The sequence below is a fragment of the Geotrypetes seraphini genome, chromosome 13 (genome assembly GCF_902459505.1).
Source record: "Geotrypetes seraphini chromosome 13, aGeoSer1.1, whole genome shotgun sequence".
NCBI classification, from domain to species: domain Eukaryota; kingdom Metazoa; phylum Chordata; class Amphibia; order Gymnophiona; family Dermophiidae; genus Geotrypetes; species Geotrypetes seraphini.
The window spans coordinates 19,564,137-19,590,382 of record NC_047096.1 but is presented as its reverse complement, the minus strand read 5'-3'; the positions used below and the strand labels follow the sequence as shown (position 1 = coordinate 19,590,382).

General features: G+C 44.4%; 1 protein-coding gene across 1 annotated transcript; it reads right to left on the bottom strand.

Annotated features, from left to right (window-relative positions):
- Positions 1-1,452: 1,452 nt before the first annotated feature.
- Positions 1,453-25,997, bottom strand: MLN (motilin). Its single transcript, XM_033918405.1, has 6 exons — positions 25,874-25,997; positions 25,002-25,075; positions 14,215-14,339; positions 8,142-8,258; positions 5,269-5,377; positions 1,453-1,589 (listed from the first exon to the last, which is right to left on the bottom strand). Exons 2-6 carry the CDS (start codon positions 25,024-25,026, stop codon positions 1,582-1,584), a joined length of 384 nt encoding a protein of 127 aa, XP_033774296.1. The 5' UTR covers positions 25,027-25,075; positions 25,874-25,997; the 3' UTR covers positions 1,453-1,581.
- Positions 25,998-26,246: the final 249 nt, after the last annotated feature.

Genomic DNA, 26,246 nt, shown 5'->3' with positions numbered 1-26,246 from the left:
TCTAAACGGAAAAACCAGACCCCTAGCCCCCCCCCCCCCGGGTCCGCCCCATTATGCCCCAGTTTTTATAAGCTTTATATTGTATTTTAAATTATGTGTGTGATCTTTGAACACCACTTAGTAATAAGTAGTGCGTAAATGAATACATCTAAGGGCTCCTTTTACGAAGCTGCGTTAGTGGTTTAACCCGCTTAATAGCGCACGCTAATTTGCTGGCCGCACTAGCCGCTACTGCCTCCTCTTGAGCGGGCGGTAGTTTTTCGGCTAGCACGGGGGTTAGCGCGCACTAAAAAGGTGCATGCGAAAAAGCCGCTAACGCAGCTTCGTAAAAGGAGCCCTAAATCTAGGTCATACAGAATTGAGGCAAAGCGTTTATAGACAGCATATCTCACTATTTACACACGCCCTTTATTGAATACGCCAGCAAATGTTCTGGTATATATGGTCTCTATAGATACATCTTCGTAATGTTTTATTAAACGTTTCACTAGCCTCGGTGGTGCCTTCTGCATGAAACAAACTTTCTTTCATACAGGCCAATGGCTCACAGAGATTAGTAGTAGAGATTTTTATTTTAAATTATCTCATTCGGAATAGATAGTAATACTCATCTCAGTCTACGCGGGTGGGGAAAGCACTCCGACATAGAAACTATGTTTCGCCCAAACTGGGTTTTATCAAGGAAAGCCCCCTTTACGCCACACGACTCATGCTCCCCGCGCTCAGTTGTTCAGTCAGCTAGTCTCTGTGAGCCATTGGCCTGTATGAAAGAAAGTTTGTTTCATGCAGAAGGCACCAACGAGGCTAGTGAAACGTTTAATAAAACATTACGAAGATGTACCTATAGAGACCATATATACAAGAACATTTGTTGGAATAACAGATCTTTGGACATACAATTTTGAGTAATTTGGCTTGCTTTATTGTCACAGCATCTAGCTGTGTGCTATTCTATAAGGCAGGGTACCTAACTCCCATAGCGCATATCTGAAAAAGGGGCCTGGCCATGGGAGGGGCATGGGCACGTCAGTGGGGGGGGGGGGGGGGGTTCTAAAATGCTGCATGCATTCTTATAAAATACAGGATGAGTTGGTTCCAGCATTTGTACCATCTTTCAGCAGATATAAGTCTGGTGTCCAAAGTTTGGGCCCAGAAATCGGCGCAAGCGTGATTTTATAAAGGCCATGCGCTCTTTACAGAATCGTGCACAGTGCCAGTCTTCTCTGGCACCCATTTTTGAGCAAGATGTATAGAATATTTTCCCCTTGCTGACCATTTACCGCTACCATTTTTCCATGTGGACCCAGAAAGGTTAGAAAGATCCTAGTAAATCTGAACTTATGGCTGCGCGGTGAAAAGGCCGCAGCTTTCGTTCGCCGTGTCCCAGTATATGACACACAAATCACAACACTCTCTGAAGAGAGATTCTGTTGTAAAATTAACAGACTTTTATTCGCTCACAAAGTATTTATTCTTTAGAAGAGGTTTTCATTGCTTTTTTTAGGTGCTTGATACTTAAGTTTCTCTAAGTGAAGTCGGGGTGATTAAAGCGATCTCTTTTTGCTTCTCTTCCAGTGTTCATTACTCAGCTGTAACAAGACATAAAGAACAAAAATTAATTTTATATGTTTATAAAGGGCCCGATATTTTTTAAAAAACGCTCTCCTAAATTGGTGTCTTATTTCAAGCTGAAAAGTCATCTTAAAAGTTATGGGGCTCATAATCGAAACAAAAATACATCTAAAAACCGGCCTAAATCGGCAGATGGACACAAGTTGTCCAAGTGCCGATAATCGAGCCAGGTTTTAGATGTATTAAAAAAAAAAAACTAGGCCTTCACAGTGCTGCTGAATGACCAGAGCTAAAAGGGGCGTGTCAGGAGGAGTGTCGAGGGCGGGATTTGGGCGGGACGTGGGCCGTCCTAGACTTAGTCGTACTGCATGTATAACCGAAAGTTTTACAACACTGCCTAGACGGAACCTGGACGTTGTGACTTAGGCCATCTAAAACCAGGTCTAAGTCACAAGAAGGTATCCAAAATGACCAGATAAGCACTGCAGAAACAAAGTACAGACCCCCACACACTGCCCCCCCCCCCCCAGCCATAAAAATCATAATAACAACTTTACATATCTGCCTCCAGAACATCAGCACCTGGCAGCCTGGCATAGGAAAGCCTAGTAGAGCTGCGCAGAGGTGGCTTAAGTGGTCTTGGGAGTGGGTTAGTGAACCATGGAGAGGAGGACCCATGCCCATAAGCCACTCTAATCACTGCATTCATGGTGAAACATGTGCACCCACCCCCCAAAAAAAACCCCTCCAAACCCTTTTGAACTGCCATATAAGTGGCTCCTGCAGCCCTAAGGGCTATTGGGGTGGTAGATAGGTGGGTCCAGTAGATTCTGGGGGTGTTTGGGGGGGCTCACCATGACCTAAGGGAGCTGTAGTGAGATGTTTATGTGGGACCCTTTTTATGAAGTTCACAGCAGTACTCTGTAAGGTACCCCACTACTCTGGTGCCATGTCTGGGTGACCAGTCCATCACTTTTCTGGCCCCTCCCATGCCCAAAAGGTCTTTTTCTAGGCGTTTGTGACTTGGACAAATTTTTGGACGAAAATGGGGTATAAAGATGGATGATTTAGTGGCCTGGAGGATCAGATGGCTAGATATACAGTTAGACGTTTTTTTGGAAAAAAAAAAAAAATGCACCTTTTCCCATGTCCGACTTTGGACAACTTGCGACTTAGGCCCAAAATGGACTTAGATGTTTCTTTTGACTATGCTTATCAATTTAGGCCTGACATTCATTTTCTAGATTTAGGAGCCTCATTTAGGGCTCCTTTTTCAAAGCCACGGTAGAGGTTTCTAATGTGGGCTGGTGAGGTAAATGCTCTGACACTCTTAGGAATTCTTTGAGCGTCAGAATTCTTTGAGCATTTACCTCACTGGCCTGCGGTAGAAACCTCTACTGTGGCTTTGAAAAAGAAGCCCTATATGAGGCTCCTAAATGTAGGAAATGAATGTCAGGCCTAAATTGACGTCCAACATATTTTTTTTTTCCGAAAATCGTCTAAATGTACGTCCATCCATCTGATCCTCCAGGCCACTAAATCGTCTATCTTTATATCCCATTTTGGTCCAAAAATTCATCCAAGTCATAAATGCCTAGAAAAGCCAACTTTAATGAGTCTAGTGCTGAAAATCAGTGCTAATCTCCTAAGTTTTTTTTCCCAACTCTAAATCCACCCCTGTTGTCACTCACTTTTTAAGCTCCTAAATTAAGGAATTTTGAGAAATTTTGAATATAAATGTAGGCCCTCTGCCCTTGTACATTTTCAAAAAAAGGCCAATTTAAGACCTAACTCACATGAGTGCCTGTGTGTGATGTCATCCCGTCGATGTCCACACATGCGCTCGTGAGATGTTTATTTGGAACCTTTCATGTGAAGTTCATAGCAGTGCCCTCTTTTGCCATGTCTGGGTGGCCAGTCCATTACAGGACTGGCCCCTCCCATGTCCAAATGGTCTAGGTGTTTGGGACTTGGATGAAATTTTGATCAAAACTGTGGTATAAAGATAGACGTCCTGGCAGTCAGGATGTCCCAATGGCCTGGACCATAGAGGATAGAGGATTTAAAATATATTTCTAGACGTATGGTGGTTTGCCTTTTGATAATAGGCATTTTTTTTACTTCCAACTTTGGCGGGGAAGGGGGGGGACATGTGATGGCAGGGCAGGGGCAGAACAGGTTGGAGCTAGAGGTGGATTGGAGCAGAGATGGGGGCAGAATGGAGCAGGACCAATGGAGCCGGGCTGGGGCAGGACCAGTTGTCCTTTTTTTATATAGAGGAAATCTGGCAACCCTAGCCACAGGACCAGTCTCGTGATAAGGTCCTGCGGCAGCATGAGATGGCATTTTATTAAGGCCGTTTCCTGCTGTTGCTGGGAGGGAAGGCGACTGATGGTGCCACAGGATTTGTTAGTGAGGTGTGTCAGAGGCAGAGCTATGGGTAGCTGGATCATGCCCTAAATCCATCTGAAAAAAAACTGTCTCTCTAGGCAGCTCTGCTGTAGAGGTGTACTTAACTGTTAACGTGTTGACCCAGAGCCTTGAGAGTGGTGTCAGGGGTAGGGCTGCCAGATTTTCCTTTTGGAAAATCTGGACCCCCTTAGCCACACCCCCAGGTCCGCCTAGTTCCACCCATCCCAAGCCCCGCCCCCACTCCCTGCTCTTGTCGAGCAGGAAGTCCATGCATGCGCGGATGCTACTCGGTGACGTCACACGGCCACGCATGTGCGGACTTCCTCCCTGCCCGACACAGCTTGTCAAAACCCAGACAAAGTGCCAGGTTTTGAAAAGCCGTCCGGACCCCCAGCCATGTCCTCAAAAGGAGGAGATGTTTAGGGAAATCCAGACGTCTGATAACCCTAGTTAGGGGTGGATATTTGATTTAGCAGAGTGGTATTACAGTTGACATCTTCTAAAGCTGAAGGGATGGAAGGGGCACAGAGTCACTATTTTGGTACCCCAGCCCCTTGTGCTAGGTACTGTACAGCCCACAGTAAATGGTCACATTTTTCCAGGTTAGTGTGGGAGACTAGTCTGGTTTGGCTGGCTAGCCTGGCTTGCCCAGAGAGGTCAGCACATATACGGCCAAGACACAATCGCATATAAAGAGAATTTTTATTGTTAACGTTTGCCTCACACAAAATAGAATGAATTTGGCTTACCTCGGCCAAACTCCTGCAGGCACCGGTCTGTTTTCCCAAGGCCTGCCTTCGCCTATCTCTAGGGAAAACTGGAGAGTTCCTCTTTCTCCCTCGGGGACCTCTCTAGAATGAACCCAGCCCTGGCTAGAAATACCTCTCTCCTGTGAGTCCCATCCCTGTGACTCAACACTGAGCTCCGTAGCCCAGTGCATGCTGGGACTTGTAGTTCCACATTTGATTAGTGGCTCCTGCTGCCCGGGGGTATAATATTTGCATGGGGGGGGGGGGAACCCCTTAATCTGTTAGTCAGTTAATGCAGCCATGTTTACTTTAACATGGCGATGTTCTGCAAATAATTATTTTAATAAATCCTGCATTAAAGTGGGATTTGGTGAACATATTAACATCAGCATCTAAGGAGCATCCAAAGAACATCAGCATCTAAAGAACTTTAAGGTGAGTCACTGACAAATGACTGTTTTTGAAATTACCGGTATAGCTCAAACCACTGAACCATCCCATAACAGAGAGTGAGAGGGGGTTAAAATGTTTTTACCTTTCTGGGCCTCTGATGTCTGCTCATTTAACAGCATCTCCAGGAGAAGCCGATACTTCTGCAGCTGTCTGGAGTCCACCCTCATCCCAAACTCCACGGGAGCAGTCGGCTGTGGAAGAGGAAATCTTGAAAGGGTCCAATCTCATGGGTTTGATGCAGCGAGCTTGTATCAGAACTGTGCGCTAATGATTAGGGGCCAATTCTGTAACTGGCCTGGGCACCTCTGATTAGATGCCCTGAAGGTGGGTGGGAGGAGCTTATTCTATAAGGCTAATGCTAATGTAACCAGTATTAGCACTTCTAACATTTAGATACCTACATCAGTTGCATAGCCAGATCTGACGTTTTGGGTGGACTCACTGTTAAGATAGGTTGTCTTTCCAAAACTCCTCCCCCATTTGCCTGCATCTCTTTCCCTCTCCTCTTGCCCCCTGGATCCAGCATTTACCCCACTCATGGTCCAGCAACCCCCTCCCCCTCCCCCCAGTCTTCCTCAGCATCCGCTGCCTGCACAAACCTCCCAGATTTCCCTCTGCCATATGCCCCCAGAGTGGAAACATTACGGGCTAGATTCACAAAGCAAACCGATCAAGTACCCATCAGTTTGCGACCCCTTTGCGACCAGATTTCCCTCGGGCCCCATTCACTAACCTCTCCTGCGACCTGCTTTGAATCCGTGCATGCAAATGAGGTGAAATACATGCAAAGTAGGCAGGGACGCAATTCACAACACCAAATTTCACATCCGACTGGGCGGCCAATCAACTGAAGAAGCGACTGCTGGGGACCAGACGAAAACATCTTTCCGACTCTGGAAGCCCTGCTCGCCGCCCTCTCCTGCCTGCTCGCTCCCGGAATCTCCACCCCGGTTTTCTCCTGTCCTGATTTCCCCGAATCTCTCCTGCCCTTCCCTGCCCTGCGAGCCTGTGGTTTTAACCCATGGGTTAGAACCACAGGATCAAAACTAATCATAAAAGTTAAAGTAAAAAAAAAAAAAAGATTACGGCGATCCGTGCCAGCAGATGGGGATGTTCCTCCGATTGCCCTATCTGCATATTATAGTTTCCTGAATTTGTCGGACCTGCCCAGATCGGGCCCGAATCGGGCAGGTTGGTTAATCTGGCCCTAAGTGATGTCAGCAAGGGTGGGACACAACAGAGGATGAGCATCGCTGCCATGCTGGCAAAGACGCAGGGGTAGATTGGAGAAGGAGGGGGAGTTGCTGGGCCACAGGTGAAGGGAAGAAATGCTAGATCCAGGGATGGGAGAGAAGAGAATGAGTTGGCCGCCAAGGGACCTTTTTGGTGGGCCAGGCAGGGTGGGCCTGTGCTTGCCCAATGGTGTAATGGGGGGAGGGGGCAGACCGCCCCAAGTGCCTTCTTCGCCTCTTTAAATGTTCGCTGGTATGAGCAGCATCTTCCACTTGCTCCTATCTGATGTCACGTCTTGGTTGCAGGAGCCGAGACCAGCGCAAGGAGCAGGTGGGAGATGCTGATCGTGCCGGCGAACATTTCAAGTATGCAGGGGGTGCTCAAGCGGCAGAGAAGGGGGGATGCATAGGCAGTGGGGAATAGTGGGGATGCATGATGCGGCAATGCCGGGCCCCACTGCCCCAGCGCCAACCTCCCCGCTATGTCACTGTCCACCCATGGCCACCTCTAGCAATGCCACTGATCCACACTTAACATCAGCTATACATATGCTAGTGTATAAATATTTACATGTGCAGTGGGTGTGTAAATGTTTGTGCCTCAGTTATAGAATTGCCCTTTTAACGCAAAGCATCCTAACACTAGTTAAACAAAAACATTTAGCTCACCAGTGCAGTAACCAAATAGTATGCAAATGGACCATGCACAGAAATTGTGTGCTAACTTGAGAAAACACACTGGATACATATGTACAGTGTGCCCCGCCCCGTGAATTCACGGTTCATGGACTCAATCATTCGCGGTCTGCTCCGACCGCCTCTTCCTCTAGTAAAGTCGGGCTACACCAATCAGGAGCTGCGTGTCAAAGCAGCTCCTGATTGGTGTAACCCAACTTTACTACAGGAAGAGGCGGTTGAAGCAGACCGCGAGTGATTTTCTTTACCCGTTGGCGCTCCAGCTGAACCTCTCCTGCCTCTCCAGCTGCCCTCTCCTGCCTCCCCTGCCTTTTGGCATTTGCGGTTTTTCAAAATTTGCAGGGGTTCCTGGAACGGAACCCCCATGAATTTCGGGGGAGTACTGTACCTGGGTCTGTGCTGTGTCACCCGCAGGTCTTGGGCAAAACCTCTCATTGCTCCTTCCCTTATCCTGACTCCTTAATCCCCATGAATACTCTGAGAACCCATAACTCTTTGGACCTCCCCAAGCCCCTCAAATGTCCCTAGTTGCTTGTGGCCCCTGGACCATGACCTTTCACACCCCATCCTGAAGATTTTCTCTGGTGGTCCCTCTTCCCTTTCTCCCCAAATACACTCGGAACCCATTGAATCCTCTACCCCCCCCCCCCCCCACCTCCACCAAATATCTCTAGTGGTCCAAGTAGGTCCACCTACCTGACCTTCCCTCTCTACACACCTCTAAGTTGAGAGGCAGCATCAATACCTACTCACTTCTGCCTTCACACTGCCATGACCCTACGCTGGAGAGGCCGACTTGGGCCACTAACAATGCATGGATCTTGGGGTCTTCGGTGATGTTCAGTGATCTGAGGTGAGGTTTGGTTGGAAGAGTGCATGTTATTAATAACACATTAAAATTATGAAATTTTGGGTTTCTTCCTCTCATTTTTATTTGACATGAATGTGCATCCCTACTAAATATCCTGATCTGTGCATTTTTGGGGATTTGGGGGTGACTGGGTGATGTTAGTGGAGAGATTTCTACCTTGATGATTTCTGCCTCATCGCTGCTATCATGGTCCATGATGTTCATGTAACCCTCCTCTTCTGAGTGTGGCTGTAAGTTCAGCGATTTCCTCTGAAGCCTGTTCCTCTCTCTGTCCTGGAGTTACAGAAATTGCAAGAAGCATTTTACAGAAATGTCTCAAGAACTGTAGTGCAGAAACAAGATAAGCCAATCGCTCTTTAAGATCTGAAATTGCAGTTCGTTTGCCCAGACCAGCATTATGGAAAGCGCGCTATGAAGCAACTCACAGATGGTCTCTTTCAATTGCTGGTCCTGTTATTGTGTAATCAATTGCCAATGAATATTTGAATGATAACAGATATAAAGCAATTTAAAAGACGTTTTAAAAATTATCTGTTTGTAAAAGCTTTTGGTAGCAGCATAATTGAAGATAAACTAATGTAGTTAGTACACTTGAAGATATAGAAGAAGCAGAAATTAGTTGGTGGAGATATAAATTATTCTGAGTCGCCTTCAACCTATTTAAGCATAGTGTGACCCATAAATTGAGGATTACCGTAGATTTTATATTAGTGAGAAGGGCAGTTGTACAGTGTGTTATAGTGTGCTTTTGTATTAGCGGGTATGTAAATGTTTTTATAAGGTTTACCTTGTGTTTTTAATTGTGCATGTGATCTTTGTACACCGCTTAGTTAATAAGCAGTTTGCAAAGCAATAAATATAAATCTGGGCCATATAGAATTGAGACAAAGCATTTATGAATAACAATTCTCATTATTTATGTGTGCCCTTTATTGAAAACTGTCAGATGCGTAACTGCTGCGTTTGGGTGCACCCATTTTACACCTGTCATTGAGCAAATGTAAGTGGTGAACTGGTGACACTTAAATTTTCAAGCCTAATTGCTGACTTAAGCTGGTATTCTATAATGGATTAGTTAAGCTCTGGAACGCGTTGCCAGAGGATGTGGTAAGAGCGGATAATGTAGTTGGTTTTAAGAAAGGTTTGGACAAGTTCCTGGAGGAAAAGTCCATAGTCTGTTATTGAGAAAGACATGGGGAAGCCACTGCTTTCCCTGGATCAGTAGCATGGAATGTTGTTACTCTTAGGTTTTGGCCAGGTACTAGGGACCTGGATTGGTCACCGTGAGAATGGGCTACTGGGCTTGATGGACCATTGGTCTGACCCAGTATGTTCTTACGTCAGCCAAGTATAGGACCATTAAGCCGTTGTATCTTCACTGATGATTTTGGCTCTGAGGCACTTTGGAGTGAGGCATTATGACATCACAATCTCAGCTCTGGAATGTTGCTCTCATTGGGTTTTGGCCAGGTACTAGTGACCTGGATTGGCCACCATGAGAACGGGCTACTGGGCTTGATGGCCCATTGGTCTGACCCAGTAAGTCTATTCTTATGTTCTTACGTGAGCTATGTATAGGACAATTAAGCCATTGTAGCATCACTGATGAGGTTTGGCTCTGAGGCACTGTGGAATGAGGCATTATGACATCACAATCTCAGCTCTGGAATGTTGCTCTCATTGGGGTTCCAGAATCTTGCTATTCTTTGAGATGCTGGAATGTTGCTACTCCTTATGTTTTAGGCCAGGTACTAGGGACCTGGATTGGCCACCGTGAGAACGGGCTACTGGGCTTGATGGACCTCCCAGTAAGGCTATTCTTATGTTCTTATGCACAGATTAGGTGCTGTTATAGAATACTAGTGTGGTATCTAGATTTGGGATACCTAACTTTTAGCCTCTTGTAGAGAATTTGGGTATCTAAATAAAGGTGCACTGTCACTGATATCTTTTGTGACATTGATCAATTCACGATCTCCATTGCTTCAGTACCCGCTTAGGTAGCAATACATAAGAACATAAGAGTTTCCAACAGTGGCTAACCCAGATCACAAGTACCTAGCTAGATCCCTAGTAGCAAAACAGATTTTATACTGCCTATCCTAGGAATAACTACTACTACTTATCATTTCTATAACGCTGCCAGACACATGCAGTGCTGTATATAACATGCAAGAGAGAGTCCCTGCTCGAGCAAGCTTACAGTATTATTGTAACAGACAAACAGGGTGAATCTAGATGTTGCTCAGGTAGGGAATTACAGAGGGAATATCAAGGCAGATAGGATAGGGAACTATAGAGAGAATGACAAACAGATAGGGGTGCTTTACAAGTGACTAAGACATGCAATGTAAAGTCCTGGATTATTTAAAGTCCAGTGAGATTAAGAAGTTGTGAAATAAGAAGTACAGCTAAGCTCTTCTTGAAGCAGTGGATTTCCCCAAGTCCATCTTATGGAATTTTCTTTTAGGAAATGATCCAAAACTTTTTGAAACCCTGCTAAGCTAACTGCTTTCACCACACTCTCCAGTAATGAATTCCAGAGTTTAATTGCTATAAATTAAGTGCTAAGATTTAGGCATTGCAATGCCATTTGCTGAGCACCAAGCCTACGATGGCATCGTTGTACAAGCAGTTGCTACCAAAGAGTGTAGAGCAGTGGTCTCAAACTCGCGGCCCACCAGGTATGTTTATCATAATCACAAAAGTAAAATAAAACAGTTTCTTGATCATATGTCTCTTTAGCTATAAATTACAATATTATTATTAAGACTTAGCCAAAAGGAAAGATTTATAAACTATAAAGAGTTTTTTACCTCATGCAAAATTGTAATTTCTTTAATAAGACATTAACTATTTTTTCTGATGCCCTCCAAGTACCTACAAATCCAAATTGTGGCCCTGCAAAGGGTTTGAGTTTGAGACCACTGCTATAGAGTATTCTGAAAACAGACTGATTAGGCCAAGTTTTAATCCTGATATTTTTAGATTGGTTGTACAAACACTGGTATTAGTCCATATTGATTATTGCAAAATCATTTACATAGGCTGTAAAGAACCCATTCTGAAGAAACTTTAAAGCCTCAAAATTTGAGAAGGCCGCACCACTGTTGTTGAAGTTACATCAGTTGCTGGCCAAATCACATATTATTTTAAAATTATCACTGGGTTTTACTAAGCCACAGTAGAGATTCCTACCGCTTCCCGGCGAGGTAAGTGCTCCAATGCTCATAGAATTCCTATGAACATTGGAGCACTTACCTTGCCAGACCACAGTAGAAACCTCTGCCACGGCTTAATAAAAGGAGCCCTGTGTTGTTCAGTTTTCCTATTGCATGGTCATGCCCCCCAGTTATATGTTTCAGTTTACTGATTTGCCAGAGAAAAGAAATCAGGATCAGAGTCTAGGGAATTCTTAATCTTACTAGTCTTATAGCCCGTTACATTAACGGGTGCTAGAATATATGTGTGTGTGTCTGTCTTTATTTTCTTTTCTCTCTCCTTAGCCGCTTTCTGTATTTCTGTCTGTTTTTTTTTTTTTTCCCTTGGCTGTCCACTACCACCCCTTGCCTGCTCCCCCTGTCCATTCTCCCTTCTTTTTACCTCCCCTGTATCCTCCACCACCCCATCACTGCTCACCTTATCCAGCAGAAGCCCTTCTCCCTTTGTTTTATCTCCCCCTGTCCATCATCACCTCCTTCCTGTTCCCCCTGTCTTCATTTTTCTGCCCCCCTCCCTGTTCATCAGCACCTGTTCCCCTGTCCATCAACCCCTTTTCTGCCCCTCCATTTCCGTGTGTTGCAGCATTTCCCTCCCACCCCACTTCCCTGTGCAGTATTTTCCTCCCCCCCATACCTTCCTGCTGAACTCCATGCCCTACTTATGTTAACGGCCTGCAGCCTCCGACAGCCGCCGCGGCCAGCAGCCGCCGCGGCCGACATCCGACTCGGGCCGCCGCGGTCGACATCCGCCTGGGGTAGGAGGAAGAGAGAGAGCAAGCTTCGGGCGGCCAGCAGCTGCCGCGGCCGACATCCACCTCGGGCCGCCGTGGTCGACATCCGCCTGGGGGGGGGGGGAGGAAGAGAGAGAGCGAGCTTCAGGCGGCCAGCAGCCGCGGTGGCCGACATCCGCCTCGGGCCGCCAGAGAGAGCGAGCTTCGGGCGGCCAGCAGCCGCCGCGGCCGACATCCGCCTTGGGCCGCCGCAGTCAACATCTGCCTGGGGGGGGGGGAGGAAGAGAGAGAGCGAGCTTCGGGTGGCCAGCGGTCGCCGCGGCCGACATCAACTTGTCTTGCCTTGTGAGGCCAGACCATAAGCCGCGCATGCGCACTTCCTATGGGTCGCTACAGCTCATGGAAAACGGACGCACGCATAGGAAGTGCGCATGCGTGGCTTGCCGTTTTATTATATTAGATGAGTATATTACCCCAGCACCAGGAAGATTGTTTATAGGAAGATACTGTCAGTGACATTTTCATATCAGGCTGCAAATAGAAGGGATGATTTGCCTAGTATGATAAGATATCAGGCAGACTATAGTATATTTTGGAAATTGTTGAAAATGTACCTCTTTAGAAGGTACGTGAATATTAAATAATACTATTTGGCTATTATAGTTAAGGGCCCCTTTTACAAAACCGTGGTAGCGATTCGCATGCAGCAAAAGTGACATAGCCCTTCAATTAAGATGGACTGCGTCACATTTACAGCGCCATGACTCATTACTACGGCTCTGTAAAAGGGGCCCTACATCTGTAATGTCCTGGGAACGCCCAGTCTCTTAGCTTGTTGCCGCACTGAACTCAAGAGGAATGTGTGGGGTATACATGCCACAATATAATGTAATGCAATTGTTATGTGGGCATTGACATGCCTAAAATTAGACATCTGTAATTATGCCAAGCCAATGCAACTGTTGGCACCCACAATAATTGTGCCCTGAAGTGTGCATAACTTGTAGCATTCTATAAATTGCACCCATCTACCCACAGTATAGCAAGCACAAAACAGAACTCCAGCCAGCTGACCTTTTTAGATATCCACAAAGAATTTGCATGAGATAAAAGTTACTAAAATGCATATCTATCTCATACGTATTCTTTGTGGATCATCTGAAAACTTAACTAGCTGGGAACCATTGCACTAACCTAGACCTCCATCCCAACCTCTAATTTAACCTTCAATCCAGCCCATTCCATCAGCTCTAAACCTAACACAATTCCCCTAAGCCTAATCCACTTCTTATAATATAATTTTAACTTACACAAAGTCTTATATCCAGCAACTTTCAACAAAAAGTCATATAGCATGGGTTAAAGAAAGATAATACTACAATATAACCCTAAACATCATTTTAATTCATCTCATTATCCCTAAGAAAGACCTGGCACAGGCAAATCAAAGCAAGTGGGATCTCTTAGAGAGAGGAAGAGATAATGGTTACTGCGGATGTGTAGACTGGATGGGCCATTTGGCTTTTATCTGCCATCATGTTTCTATAACCATAAAGTTCTATGACATCACAATGCAGGTGTAAAGAGCCTTAGCCAATAGGGAGAGGAAGAGATAATTGTTACTGCAGATGGGCAGACTGGATGGGCCATTTGGCTTTTATCTGCCATCATGTTTCTATAACCATAAAGTTCTATGACATCACAATGCAGGTATAAAGAGCTTTAGCCAATAGGGAGAGGAAGAGATAATGATTACTGCGGATGGGCAGACTGGATGGGCCATTTGGCTTTTATCTGCCATCATGTTTCTATAACCATAAAGCTCTATGACATCACAATGCATGTGTAAAGAGCCTTAGCTAATAGGGAGAGGAAGAGATAATGGTTGTGGTTGGGCAGACTGGATGGGCCATTTGGCCTTTATCTGCCATCATGTTTCTATGAAACAAAATGGCTCCACCTCTGCATGGATGATTTACTGCAATGGAAGAGACTCACATGGGACAGCCTTACCAACTAAGGACTGTCCTAATACTGCTAGAACACTGACTTTACTAACCCTAATCCAGTCCTACAGCCCAGTCTAAATTTTAATTGCATTCTTCCCAATGTTAAACTGTGGCTTGCTGTCAGTAGCCCACTCAGTCTAACATGATCTCAAACTTCTTCACTTTCTCCCCAATTCTCCTCCCCTCCTCTCCCTATCCCAATCACTTGTTCTCCCAGACTCTCACTTGCCCACTTGGCACTAGGATTTAATTGTCATTTCCTCCTTACTTTCATCTTTGTGGCATCATTATGAGATACAAAGGAGATGTATCCCTCGGAGCACTCCACCAACAGCACCATCACATACATGACCAGAAGAAGAGATGCCACTTTCTGGGAGACCATAGTGAGACCTGAGTTAAGGAAAAGCAGAGGGAAGAGGTTATTTCTTTCCAAGCCAAAGGGACTCGGCATCTTAAATATAGTTGCCATTATTGATATAAGTACCATTTATGTTCACTATATGAGTAGGTGATAAAACGTTCTCAGCCCAACCGCCAACTTCCTAAATTCTGAGGGTTATTTTGCCACTGTAGCTGAAAAGAGTGTTATCTTATTTCATTAAGTGCCAATTTGCAGAAACAAAATTCTGTTTTGACATTGTTTCAGATCATTGATTGAACCATATCAAAATCATTCTCTTCGTGGTTGGCTGAGAACTTTTCAGCAACCCCTCATAGTGTGAAGACTTTCAGTCTCTGATAACCAGAGCTGAGCTTGTGATTAGAGAATGACACGGTGAAAAAATTGGTCCCCGTCACCGCCCCGTCCCCGTCTCACCATCCCCGTCACCGCCCCGTCCCCGTCTCACCATCCCCGTCACCGCCCCGTCCCCGTCTCACCATCCTCTTCACCGCCCCGTCACCGCCACTGCCACCCCATTCACCGCCCCGTCACCGCCACTGCAATCCCATTCACTTTTCTTTATTTACGTATAAAGGAAACATTCTTTAAAACTTTAAAACTTTAAAACTTAGTTAAATATTAGTTAATAACTATACAAAAACAAAACACGCAGAGAAAAAATTAATTAATATAAATTCTCAAAACTGACACATTTTGATCACTAAATTTAAAATAGTTATTTTTCATACAGTTTTTCAATCACTAATCTTCCACCACCCCTGGGGCTAGCAATGCAAAAACAAACACGACATGTACTTTAAATGCTTACAATGTTAGCCTATATGGTAATTAGACGCGGCCGCTGTACCTAATCGCGGCAAAGATCTCCCTGCCGTGATTAGCATAGTGACCGCGGCTACGGCTGCAAGTCTCCCCTCCCCCCAGCGATCACGGCAGGAGGGCACCCAACCCCTCCTGTAGACCCCCCCAACGGCCCTCCCGACAATCGCAGCAGAAGGGTACCCAACCCCTCCTGCCGGTCCTCCCAATGGCCTCCCCTAAGATCGCCGGCAGGAGGGTACCCAACCCCTCCTGCTGGACCCCCCCCCCAACGAACCCTCCCACCCCGGAACCCCCTTAGTCTTACTTTCCAAGTTGGACCGGACGGCTCCTCACACGTATGGCCAGCAGGCTTGCCTCCGTCCAAATGAGGCGGATTCCGCCCCTACCCTGCCCAACCCACAGGATCCTAGGGCCTGATTGGTCTAGGCACCTAAAGCCACTCCCGCTATAGGAGGGGCCTTAGGTGCTTGGGCCAATCAGGCCCTAGGATCCTGTGGGTTAGGCAGGGGAGGGGAGGGGGCGGGCCCGCCTCATTTGGACGGAGGCAGGCCTGCTGGCCAGACGAGCGAGGAGCTGTCCGGTCCAACTTGGAAAGTAAGACTAAGGGGGTTCCGGGGTGGGAGGGTTCGTTGGGGGGGGGGTCCAGCAGGAGGGGTTGGGTACCCTCCTGCCGGCGATCTTAGGGGAGGCCATTGGGAGGACCGGCAGGAGGGGTTGGGTACCCTTCTGCTGCGATTGGCAGGAAGGGTTGATCTGACAAATGAGGAGCACGGTGAAACACAGGTAAATAGCGGTTCCTAGAAGGGGGTACATTGGCCCGCGGGGACAAACCTGTTCACCGTTTCCGCGGTCGGTGAATGGCCTTGTCCCCGTCACCGCAGCGACTGCTAGTTTTCTTCCCCGTTTTCGGCGGTGACCCGCGGCTTAAATGCGGTGGCCGCGGGTAAACCGTCACCGTGTCATTCTCTACTTGTGATGTCATACTACTTCATTTCACCAATAAGAGCCAACCTCATCCGTGATGTCACAATGGCTTGATTGTCTTATACTTGGCTCACTTTAATTACATACAAGGGGGTGCTGAAAAGTTCTCAACCCAACCACCAACTTTCTAAATTCTGAGGGTTATTTTGCCACTGTAGCTGGAAAGAGTGTTATCTTATTTAGTTAAGTGCCAATTTGCAGAAGCGAAATTCTATGTTTTGACATTGTGTCAGATCATTGATTGAACCATATTCACATCATTCTCTTCTTGGATGGGCTGAGAACTTTTCAACATCCCCTCGTACCATACATAAATATAGGAGAGCATACATCGCTATCCATCCCATTGGGGGAGGGGAGAGAGAGACTTGGCATCTTAAATCATCTGTGTACATTACATTGCATAGTACAACACAGACACTTGCATAGCACAGAAGAACTGAAGCAAATACTATTTAGTCATATAGCAGTGATAATTATATATAAAAGCTTCTTAGTGTACATAGCATTGAGCAAAAAACAAAAGGAATTGACCCCAAAATATCCACAAAGAAGAAAATCCAGAGAAAAACCAAAAAAACTCTGTGGAGTGACAATGTTCCTAAATGGACTTTATTTGAAAGTATCAAAGTTCCAAAGGTACACTAAAATCATCCACATAAAAATAATTCCATCCACATAAAAGTAAATCATCCACATAAGAGCCTTAAAGGACCTAGTCCGCTAGGGATACAGGACCCAACATGGTCCGCGTTTTGACAAAAAGTCTTCTTCAGGGGTCCCTGGGGGTCCTATAAAGGTGAGTACATGGGAAACAATTGTGTGGTGAGCCGGAAGTGAGACACTGCTTGTACATAGCATTGTACAGTAAAAATTACTGAAACTGGATGTATACAAAATAATAGTGGATTATCTTTGGATCTGGGAAACCCACTAGATATGTGAAAGTGGGGACTTGTGCCCCATGAGCTGCTAACCAATGGGAAGGCAGCTTTAGCAATGCATAACAATGTGAGCTGATTAGCATGATGAAGCTGGGCAAAATTCTAAAAGGGCTGAAACCCACAGAAGATGGGTCTGTTTAACCAAATGAATACCTATGGAAATCTGAGACGTGATGGGAATATCAATTTTTCAAGACCCAAGCTGCTATCCCTGAATCCTAGCATCCTCTCCTGGTCTGTCCTTGCCAAACTCAGCTATGGCCTGGCTGCATCCACTTTTAGGAGAAGCCTGGATCTATGTACTTCTCAAATGCTTAATTGTTCAAGGATGATATAGCTTTTTTTTAAAAAAATTTCTAATCAGTTTAGCTCAACCTAGTGTCTTAGTATCTGTACTAAAAATTGACAGATTCAGAGTTTGGTTCCTAGGCCTGGCTTCTGTTCTTCACGTTAGCCAATGATGCTAAGGGTGCAACAGCTGTGATAACATTCCCAGTCCAGAATGGGGTGTGGGGTGGAGCGAAGTCTCTGTCATTGCTCATCAGTAATTCTCTAGTGGCACCTACAGGTCAGACTCAGGGTATACATGTACCAGGTTCTAGAGGGAGCTGCAGTCTATGACCTGGCTCAGAACTGTCTCTGTAATGGCTGGGCTAGGTGGAGGAGGGGTTACAATGAAGGAAAATTCTTTAGAAAGTTGCCCCTTTTGAAGGACCTGCACTGCAATCTAGCTCCTTGTCAGCATAGCCAGTCCTGGTTTTATAGAAGACAATTTTCTAAAAGATCTAGATACGTAGATATTTTGGTTTGAACCTTACCCCAGGCAGAGTGGAAAGACACTTTGGCCCAAGTTCTCTATAGATCGTCTAAAAAGAATCAGCGGCACTAAACGCAATTCTATAAATGTTAGGCGCACTGTATAGAAACGGCATAACTTTTGACGCACCGTATTTATGCCAGGGTTTTCTTGTCCTGAGTGAGGTGCACAACATTTCCTGTTCAAAAAACAGGTGCCTAACTCACTTTTAGACGCTTTGGACTAGGCGCCTACTTTTTATAGAATCACGTTTTTCAAATTAGGTGCCTAACTTTCAGTTAGGCCCAATTAATGGCAATTATGAGGTGTTAAGTGCCAACTAGTGCCAATTAAGCCTATTAACCAATTAAGTTAGGTGCCTACATTGGCTAGGTTCGCCAAAGCGGGTGCCTAACTTTAGGTGCGCAATATAGAATTTGGGTGATTGTTCCCAAAAGTCACCCTTAAACTAGGGGCTCCTGCTCTGAACTCTGTATGCCTCATCTGGTGTCATGTTTTTTCGGTTCATAGACAAAACCGCCGAAGACAAAGGCGCGCGCCGACAACTGAGCGCAAGACGGAAGCGCGCACCGAAGAAAAAGAGTGTTTTTAGGGGCTCCGACGGGGGGGTTTTGTTGGGGAACCCCCCCACTTTACTTAATACAGATCGCGGTGGGGTTGTGGGGGGTTTGGGGGGTTGTAACCGCCCTCATTATACTGGAAACTTAACTGTTTCCCTGTTTTTTTAGGGAAAAAGTGAAGTTTTCAGTAAAATGTGGGGGGTTACAACCCCCCAAACCCCCCACAACGCCCCCACAACGCGGTACGATCTGTATAAAGTAAAGTGGGGGGGTTTTCCCCCACCCACCCCCGTCGGAGCTCTTTAAAACAGACATTTTCTTCGGCGCGCGCCTCCGTGTTGCGCTCAGTTGTCTGCGTGCGCCTTTGTCCCGGCGCGTTTTTGACCTGACACCGTTTTTTCACTTGTTGCTTGCTCTGGTTGTTATGCCTCTCTCTGTTTTATCTACTTCTGGTTGTATGTCCCTTTGCAATTGCTAATAAAAATATAAAAAATAAATAAAATAAATAAGCTAGGGGCTGCTTTTATCAAGGTGCGGTAGGTGGTTAACGCGCGGAATGCCGCGCGTTCAACCGCCTGCCGCGCTAATCGCTAACGCCTCCATTGACGAGGCATTAGTTTTTTAGCTTGCCGCGAGGGGTTAGCGCATGATGAAATGTCCGACGCGCTAACCCCCGTAGCGTGCCTTGATAAAAGGAGCCCTAGGTGTTTCCAGAGGCATGTTTGGGGGGGAGGGGGAGACAGACACACAGACATGCAGAATTTCTCTCCTGGAACACTAGTAGGTAAATTGTAGGTGCAAAATTTGGGTCACCCAGTTCCAGGAGAGAGATTTTAAACCAGTCCTGGATTTCTGCCGGCCTCATTCTGATGCATTATGAGTCGCGCAGTACTAATTAGGGATTACAAATCCCATTCTGCTTTGGGATGTAAGTTTAAAACCAAGGCTGGTCAAGAAGCCTCCCTCCTGGAACTGAGTAACTTGGCAGCTCTGCTAATGTTGTCCTTGTGTCCTAGCCAGGCCTCTCTTTACCCCATTGCATGCAGGGAAATGTAGTCCTGAGAGTCCCTTAAGAAAACAGCCCTATATCCTTCTTCATGCAGTGGGGTAAAACCAAGACTGGTTCAGCTTTTCCTTGATGACCTGTTGCCATCTGGTAACTCTAGTAAGTAAGCAATATCTGAAATAAGTTTTTATTTCAGAAAAATCTCAGCAGGGTTTCCTTTTTCCTGTCATTAGTGCACATGTCCATGTTTTCAGTTTCAGAGGACTTGCTGGCACTCCCTGAACAATTAGCATGCAGTCTTTGCACTTAACGTATACTGAGGTTTTGCTGTTGGGGGTGCGTTAAGTGCAAAAACTTAACACACTTTAGCAAAATACCCCCGAAAGTCTTTTGCTGCTGTCATTTACAATCATGGGTATGGTGGTTACCACTGGTAACAGAATCACAGAAGGGAAGACAGAAAAAAATTATTACAGATACTTACAGAGTACAGAAGTTACTCGCCTGGGAAATGGTTCTTTTTCTTTTGATTCTTTCTGCCAGGTATTGCTCTTTGTTCTCTGCAAATTGCAAACCTGTCGAGCCTTTATATGCCTCACTCGAGTGTGTTATCACGAGCCATTGATCTTTGCTGACAGGTCCTAGCTCAGTTTCCACATCTGAATGTCTGATGCTCATGGAAACAGGAATTCTTGTTGAACCTCATTGGACTCAGTGACGGGTTTCCTAGAGCAGATGTTGGTGGCCACTTCTGCCCCTCTCTGAGGAAAGCTTTAGTGATTCAGTGACAGGCCACCTAGGGCAGCGGTATCCAGACACTTGTGACTCTTGCATGGTAGAGCTCTGGAGACTTAGTGGAGTGGAGGAGTCATCCAGTGGTTAGAGCTGCGGCCTAAGAACCAGGGAATCCCACTTCAAATCCCTCTGCCAGTACTTGTGGTCTTGGGCAAGTCACTTGATCCTCCGTTGTCTCAAATATAGGGTTACCAAATGGCTGCAGAAAAAGGAGGATGGATTGAGACATCCGGGTTTTACTTCCATTGTTTTCAATGGAAATAAAACGTCTCAATTCACCCTCCTTTTTCTGCAGCCATATGGTAACCCTACTCAAATACAAATTTAGATTTCAAGCACTCCACAGACTGGCCCTCCCTAGACCAGTAAATCTGTACTCTACCTGAACGCAACTCATGCTGAGCTACTGTTGTACAAGGTGTAAGTTAAATTGAATATCCTTTTCCCTTCTCTTCAATGACATGATAACTAGAACAGGTGTACACTAAAGATGACTGGCTGGTTTAGAAACTGGTTACATGGAAGGAGGCAGAGGGTGGTAGTAAATGGAATTCACTCCAAGGAAAAGGATGTTACCAGTGTTGTGTCACAAGGATCTGTCCTTGGGCTGGCTCTTTTTACCATTTTTGTAAGTGATATTGAGGAAAGGCTGGCTGGTAAAGTTTGCTTCCTTGTGAATGATACCAGACTCTGTACATAAGAACATAAGAATCGCCATACTGGGATAGACCGAAGATCCAGCAAGCCAAGTATCCTGTTTCAAACAATGGCCAACCCGGGTCCCAAGTACCTGGCAGAAATCCAAAGAGTAGCGACATTCCAGAGCTGAGATTGTGATGTCATAATGCCTCATTTCATCAATGCCTAAGAGCCAGCCTCATCAATGATGCCACAATAGTTGGTTATTCTTTACTTGACTCACATAAGAATTGCCATACTGGGAAATACCAAAAGGTCCATTAAGCCCAGCATCCTGTTTCCAACAGTGGCAACCCGGGTCCCAAGTACCTAGCTAGTAAAACAGGGTCCCAAGTAGTAAAACAGGGTCCCAAGTAGTAAAACAGGTCCCAAGTAGTAAAACGGGTCCCAAGTAGTAAAACAGATTTTATGCTGCTTATCCTAGGAATAAACAGTGGATTTCCCCAAGCCATCTCAATAATGGCCTATGGACTTCTCTTTTAGGAAATTATCCATGCCTTTTTTAAACCCTGCTAAGCTAACTGGTTTCACCACATTCTCCGGCAATGAATTCCAGAGTTTAATTACACTTTGTGCCAAGAAATATTTTCTCCTGTTTGTTTTAAATCTACTACTTAGTAGCTTCATCGCATGTCCCCCCTAGTCCTAGTATTTGTGGAAAGAGTGAACAAGTGATTCACATCTACCCTTTCCACACCACTCATTATTTTATAGACCTCTATCATATCACTCCTGAGCCATCACTTCTTGTTGACCACTGGCAATGAATGGGACACTCCCTGATATATATTATGTTTATTAAGATTTTTGATAATCCGCTCCCGCATTTTACTGACCTAAGCGGTTTACAATGTAAGAACTGAATACTGAAAGGAAATCCATTAAACATATTCAGATAGGAAAGATAAAAATAGCGATCCCCATATATATATATATATCCAGATGCTTCAAAGTGGTCTCAGTCAAGAAGGAAAGAATTTCTTACATATCGGGACAAAGTTGTTTCATTAGGTGCCTCCTTTCAGCTAAGATTTCCCTGTAAATGTTTTATAGTATTTCAAAATAATAGGTATATTTTTTATGATTCAGATCAATTACATTTCTTTTTAGAAGGGAAAGGAGTTTTATTTGCACCATAGTGATGTCCGGAATAACTCAAGTCCGTTGTGCCATCGGTTTCACTCTAATTTCTTTTTATTAATGATAATATGTTTTCTTTCCTGGAAGAGTTTCTTGTTTCTCTCCTTCTCTTTGATTGAGGACTATGTTCAAATTAAATATTGCTTTTTGATTTATATTGTTTAACCCAATAGAAAATGGATGTACTAATATCGAAATATTACTTTTTTTAAATTCATATTGTTTAACCCAATAGAATATTGGATGTATTAATATTGGAATATTACCTGTTAAGCACAACTTTGTACTTAATTATAAATTAAATAAAGAATTTTAAAAAATAGCGATCCCCTTCCTGATGTTATGTCCTCCCCTCTCTCTTCCTCTCCTTTTAATTTGTTTTTTTTAATGATGTAATTATTAACTTTCTCTTCCCCGTGCTCGATTTTAAGAAAAAATGGGACAAACATGTGGGGTCACTTCGAGGGAGTGTTTAGGGGGGAGGGTTATTTGAGTGGGCAGACTTGTTGGGCCGATGGCCCTTTTCTGCCGTCATACTCTATGTTTCTATATTTCCCTCTTTACCCTCAAGCTCATGTTCGTACTTGTAATTTGTCTATTTAATGTTCACACTTCCCCTCCCCTCATAATAATTTAATTTTAACCTTTCATTTTTAACATTGTAAACCGGCCACGTGTCCGTCGATGGCCAATATATTAAAATTAATAAACTTGAACTAGATAGAGACAAGATATGTACATCCCAACAAGTATTCAATGAGTCAAATTAAATTGAATTAAAATTAAATATTAATTGGAATATCATTGATACAGTACAAGTAGGGTGGGAGTGTGGTAATATCAAGCAACTATTGAATAGGAAAGAACAGCATTGGATATATTTATTTATTTTAAACTTTTTATACTGTTTACAAAAAACTAAATGGTTTACATCAATTAAAACATTCATAAGATAGAAACATACCATGTCATACAATCTACACACAATAGCAAACATGATTAAACAGATTCTTTTCTTCAAATACCTAATAGATCACAAAAATGCCGTAACAAATAGTTGAGTTTTTAACTGTTTCTTAAACTGAAACCGATTTACACACAGTCGCAATTGGCCCACCAGAGCATTCCACGTTTTAACACCAGCAATGACGCCAAAAGTTATCGCTCTAGTGTCTGCATAATTTCCCTGCGCTTTTGGAATTAATAGCTTTTGATTTTCAGATTGTAATAATAATAATAATAACAGCTTATATACCGCAATACCGTGAAGTTCTATGCGGTTTACAAAGATTAAGCAAAGGTACAAATTGATTGACTTTAAGAGGGGAGGAAGAAAGAGGGTTAATAGGACAGGAAATCCATTTTTGAGGAGAGAGTGATCAATAGAACAAGTTAATCGCTATAGAGGGGAGAGAGAAGAGAGGATCAGTTGTCTAGATACTTTAGGAACGGGTGTGTTTTCAGACGTTTCCTAAATTCCTCATAAGTAGTGGGCGAAAGATCTATAAGGCTTATAGAGTGCCACAACTTGTCAAAAGTACCATGGTGTTCGATGGTAGATAGTCTGGTGGACCACAGGAACAACTGGTAACCAATGTAATTGCTTCAAAATTGGCTTAATATCTGCCATCCTGTCAACTCCCATCACTAAGCTAGCTGCAGCATGTTGTACCAATTGCAACACTCTCCCTCTTGTTTTCGAAATTCCAAGACAAAGAGCGCTACAAAAGTCTAACCTAGACAGAACCATCCCCTGCACAAGAGTCCGAAAATTAGAAGGCAAGATCGACGATTTCAAACGATGGAGCATATGAAGTTGGTTAAAACATGCCTTAACGGTCTTAACTATTTGCAGCTTCATGGTCAGGCCTGATTCCAAAACAACCCCTAGAACAGTCATTTCTTTTATCTAAATACCCTTGCACCAGAGGATTTAAATTAAGAACTGGATTGGATATAACTTTGCTCTTTGGAAGTAGTTATCACGTGACTTGTGACTAAATGATGTGGAGCAGTGGTTCCCAACCCTGTCCTGGAGGACCACCAGGCAAGTCGGGTTTTCAGGATAGCCCTAATGAATATGCATGGAGCAGATTTGCCTGCCTGCCACCTCCATTATATGCAGATCTCTCTCATGCATATTCATTAGGGCTATCCTGAAAACCCAACTGACCTGGTGGTTCTCCAGGAGAGGGTTGGGAACCACTGATGTGGAGGACTTGAATATGTCTGTGTGCGTCTATATAATGAAGTCTTAGTTTGGACGCTGCTGCCATGGTTGGAGAACAGAACAGGATAATGATGTTGAATAGGTAGGAATAATAGCTTTTGCTTTTATCTACAACTTTGATGAAATGGATTCCTCATTCTCTTCTTTTATACACTTTGCAGATAGTTGATTCGTGTGGTACCTTGACCCTGAAGAAGATTATGAAACATGAATTCATATTGAGAGAGGTGTCTCCACTAACGCATGGTAATTATAAGATAAGTGCTATAGAGTAGATTAAGAAAAACTATATATAACATAAAATTACAAACTGAAAGAGTATATAAATGAAATATGGATCGATGAAGATATGTGCTACAATGGAGTATGAGAGTTCATCCTGATTAACCATCTGAGGATTCATCTAACAAATTTAAATTTTGTTGACTGGTTAGATAATCGGGAATTTCAGTTATTGTGCTGTGAAAAAGTTTAGGTTTAACGTATCTACATTTCAAAAGGAGATTGCTTCTAACATTCTTTTTCAAGAGACAGATTTAACAGATAGAAACACAAAGAATGAAAAAGGAGGGGACATGAGGAGTGGGTCATAGAAAAGATATATAGAGAAATGAACAAACAGGTCAATAATTTATTAAACTGATTTGTTGACCTGTTGGCTGCATCCTTCTGTCCATTCCTGGACTGCTGATCAGAGATTTAACAGGAGAGAAATCTGTTCTGTACCTGAGGAAGAAAACAAGCTTGTAAATACTTTCTCTCTATCCTGGCACCCTAGAGAAGCCATGCACAAAGTGTTGCAGCTGTGAATACCGTGTTCCATTCCATCTCACTACTACCTTTCAAGTGCTCTGATCACTAAGGGGCTTCCTGACTCCCTTTGTATTTATTGCAGTTTATCAGTCGAACCAGAAAAACCTGAGTGGCTCTGATGCACTGGAAAACTTAATACTGCAGTCAGAAGTAGAGAGGATGGAAGGCAGAGAGGTGTCAGGGATTTTTCCATTTCAAAAACGCACAGGGAAACACATCTGGGTGATGTTCACGGCAATCAAAATGTTTAATTGATTAATTGTGATTACAGTTTTTGATCGAACAACAGCTATATTACAGTTGTTCAGTCAAAAATTGTAATCGCAATTAATTGCCCAATTAAAATTTGTGATCACAGTTAATTGTATGTTAAATTGCTGCATGGACAGTGCTATCAAATATCCCCTCGGACTACTGTGGTAGTTAACCCAATAGTGGTGATATTCAGCCCCTTATCCAGTTAGCTAACTGGGTAGCAAGCTGAATATGGGGGTGGGGGGAGGAGGAGGATGAAAAGGGGGGGCTGGCACAGCCTGGAGAGACTAGGGATTACTCCTGCCAGTTTTACCCTCTGCGAATTCATTTCCATGCATGGTCTTTTGAGAATCACTCATCTTTTTGAAATCATTGCATTCACGGCCGCGGCTACGGCCCATCGTGGTTCCCCCCCCCCCCCCCCCCCCAGCGATATTAGAGAATCTAAGTTTGTACCTGAGACAATAGAGGCTTACGTGACTTGCCTAAGATCACAAAAGGCGTCAGTGGGATTTGAATCTTGCTTCCCTGATTCTCAGCCCGCAGGGCTACTGAAAGAAGGAGTATTGTCATCATAGCAGACTTCCCTTCAAGTCAGCAGCGAGAGTGAAGGCTCAGAAGAGTTTATCAAGGGTCGTGACATGATCAGATAACAATTGCCAGAACACCTGACAGCATCACCCACACACGCCTTATGCAGCCTTTCTGTGCCGCAGAGAGTTTTAATCATCAGCCAGGCAAAGTTCCAACTTGTGAGTCACCGGGAAGTCTCATGTCAGCATTCCCAAGGTCTCTTATTCACAAACTGACTTTTGTTGCTGGAGGCCTG

Bases quoted from the DNA above. Each gene is read 5' to 3' on its own strand.
- MLN (XM_033918405.1), bottom strand. From the start codon at position 25,026: ATGGACAGAAGGATGCAGCCAACAG. The intron at 14,340-25,001 runs GTCAACAAATCA...TCCTTAACTCAG, and splicing joins CAGAAGGATGCAGCCAACAG to GTCTCACTATGGTCTCCCAG. The intron at 8,259-14,214 runs GTAAGGAGGAAA...CTGTAACTCCAG, and splicing joins ATGATGCCACAAAGATGAAA to GACAGAGAGAGGAACAGGCT.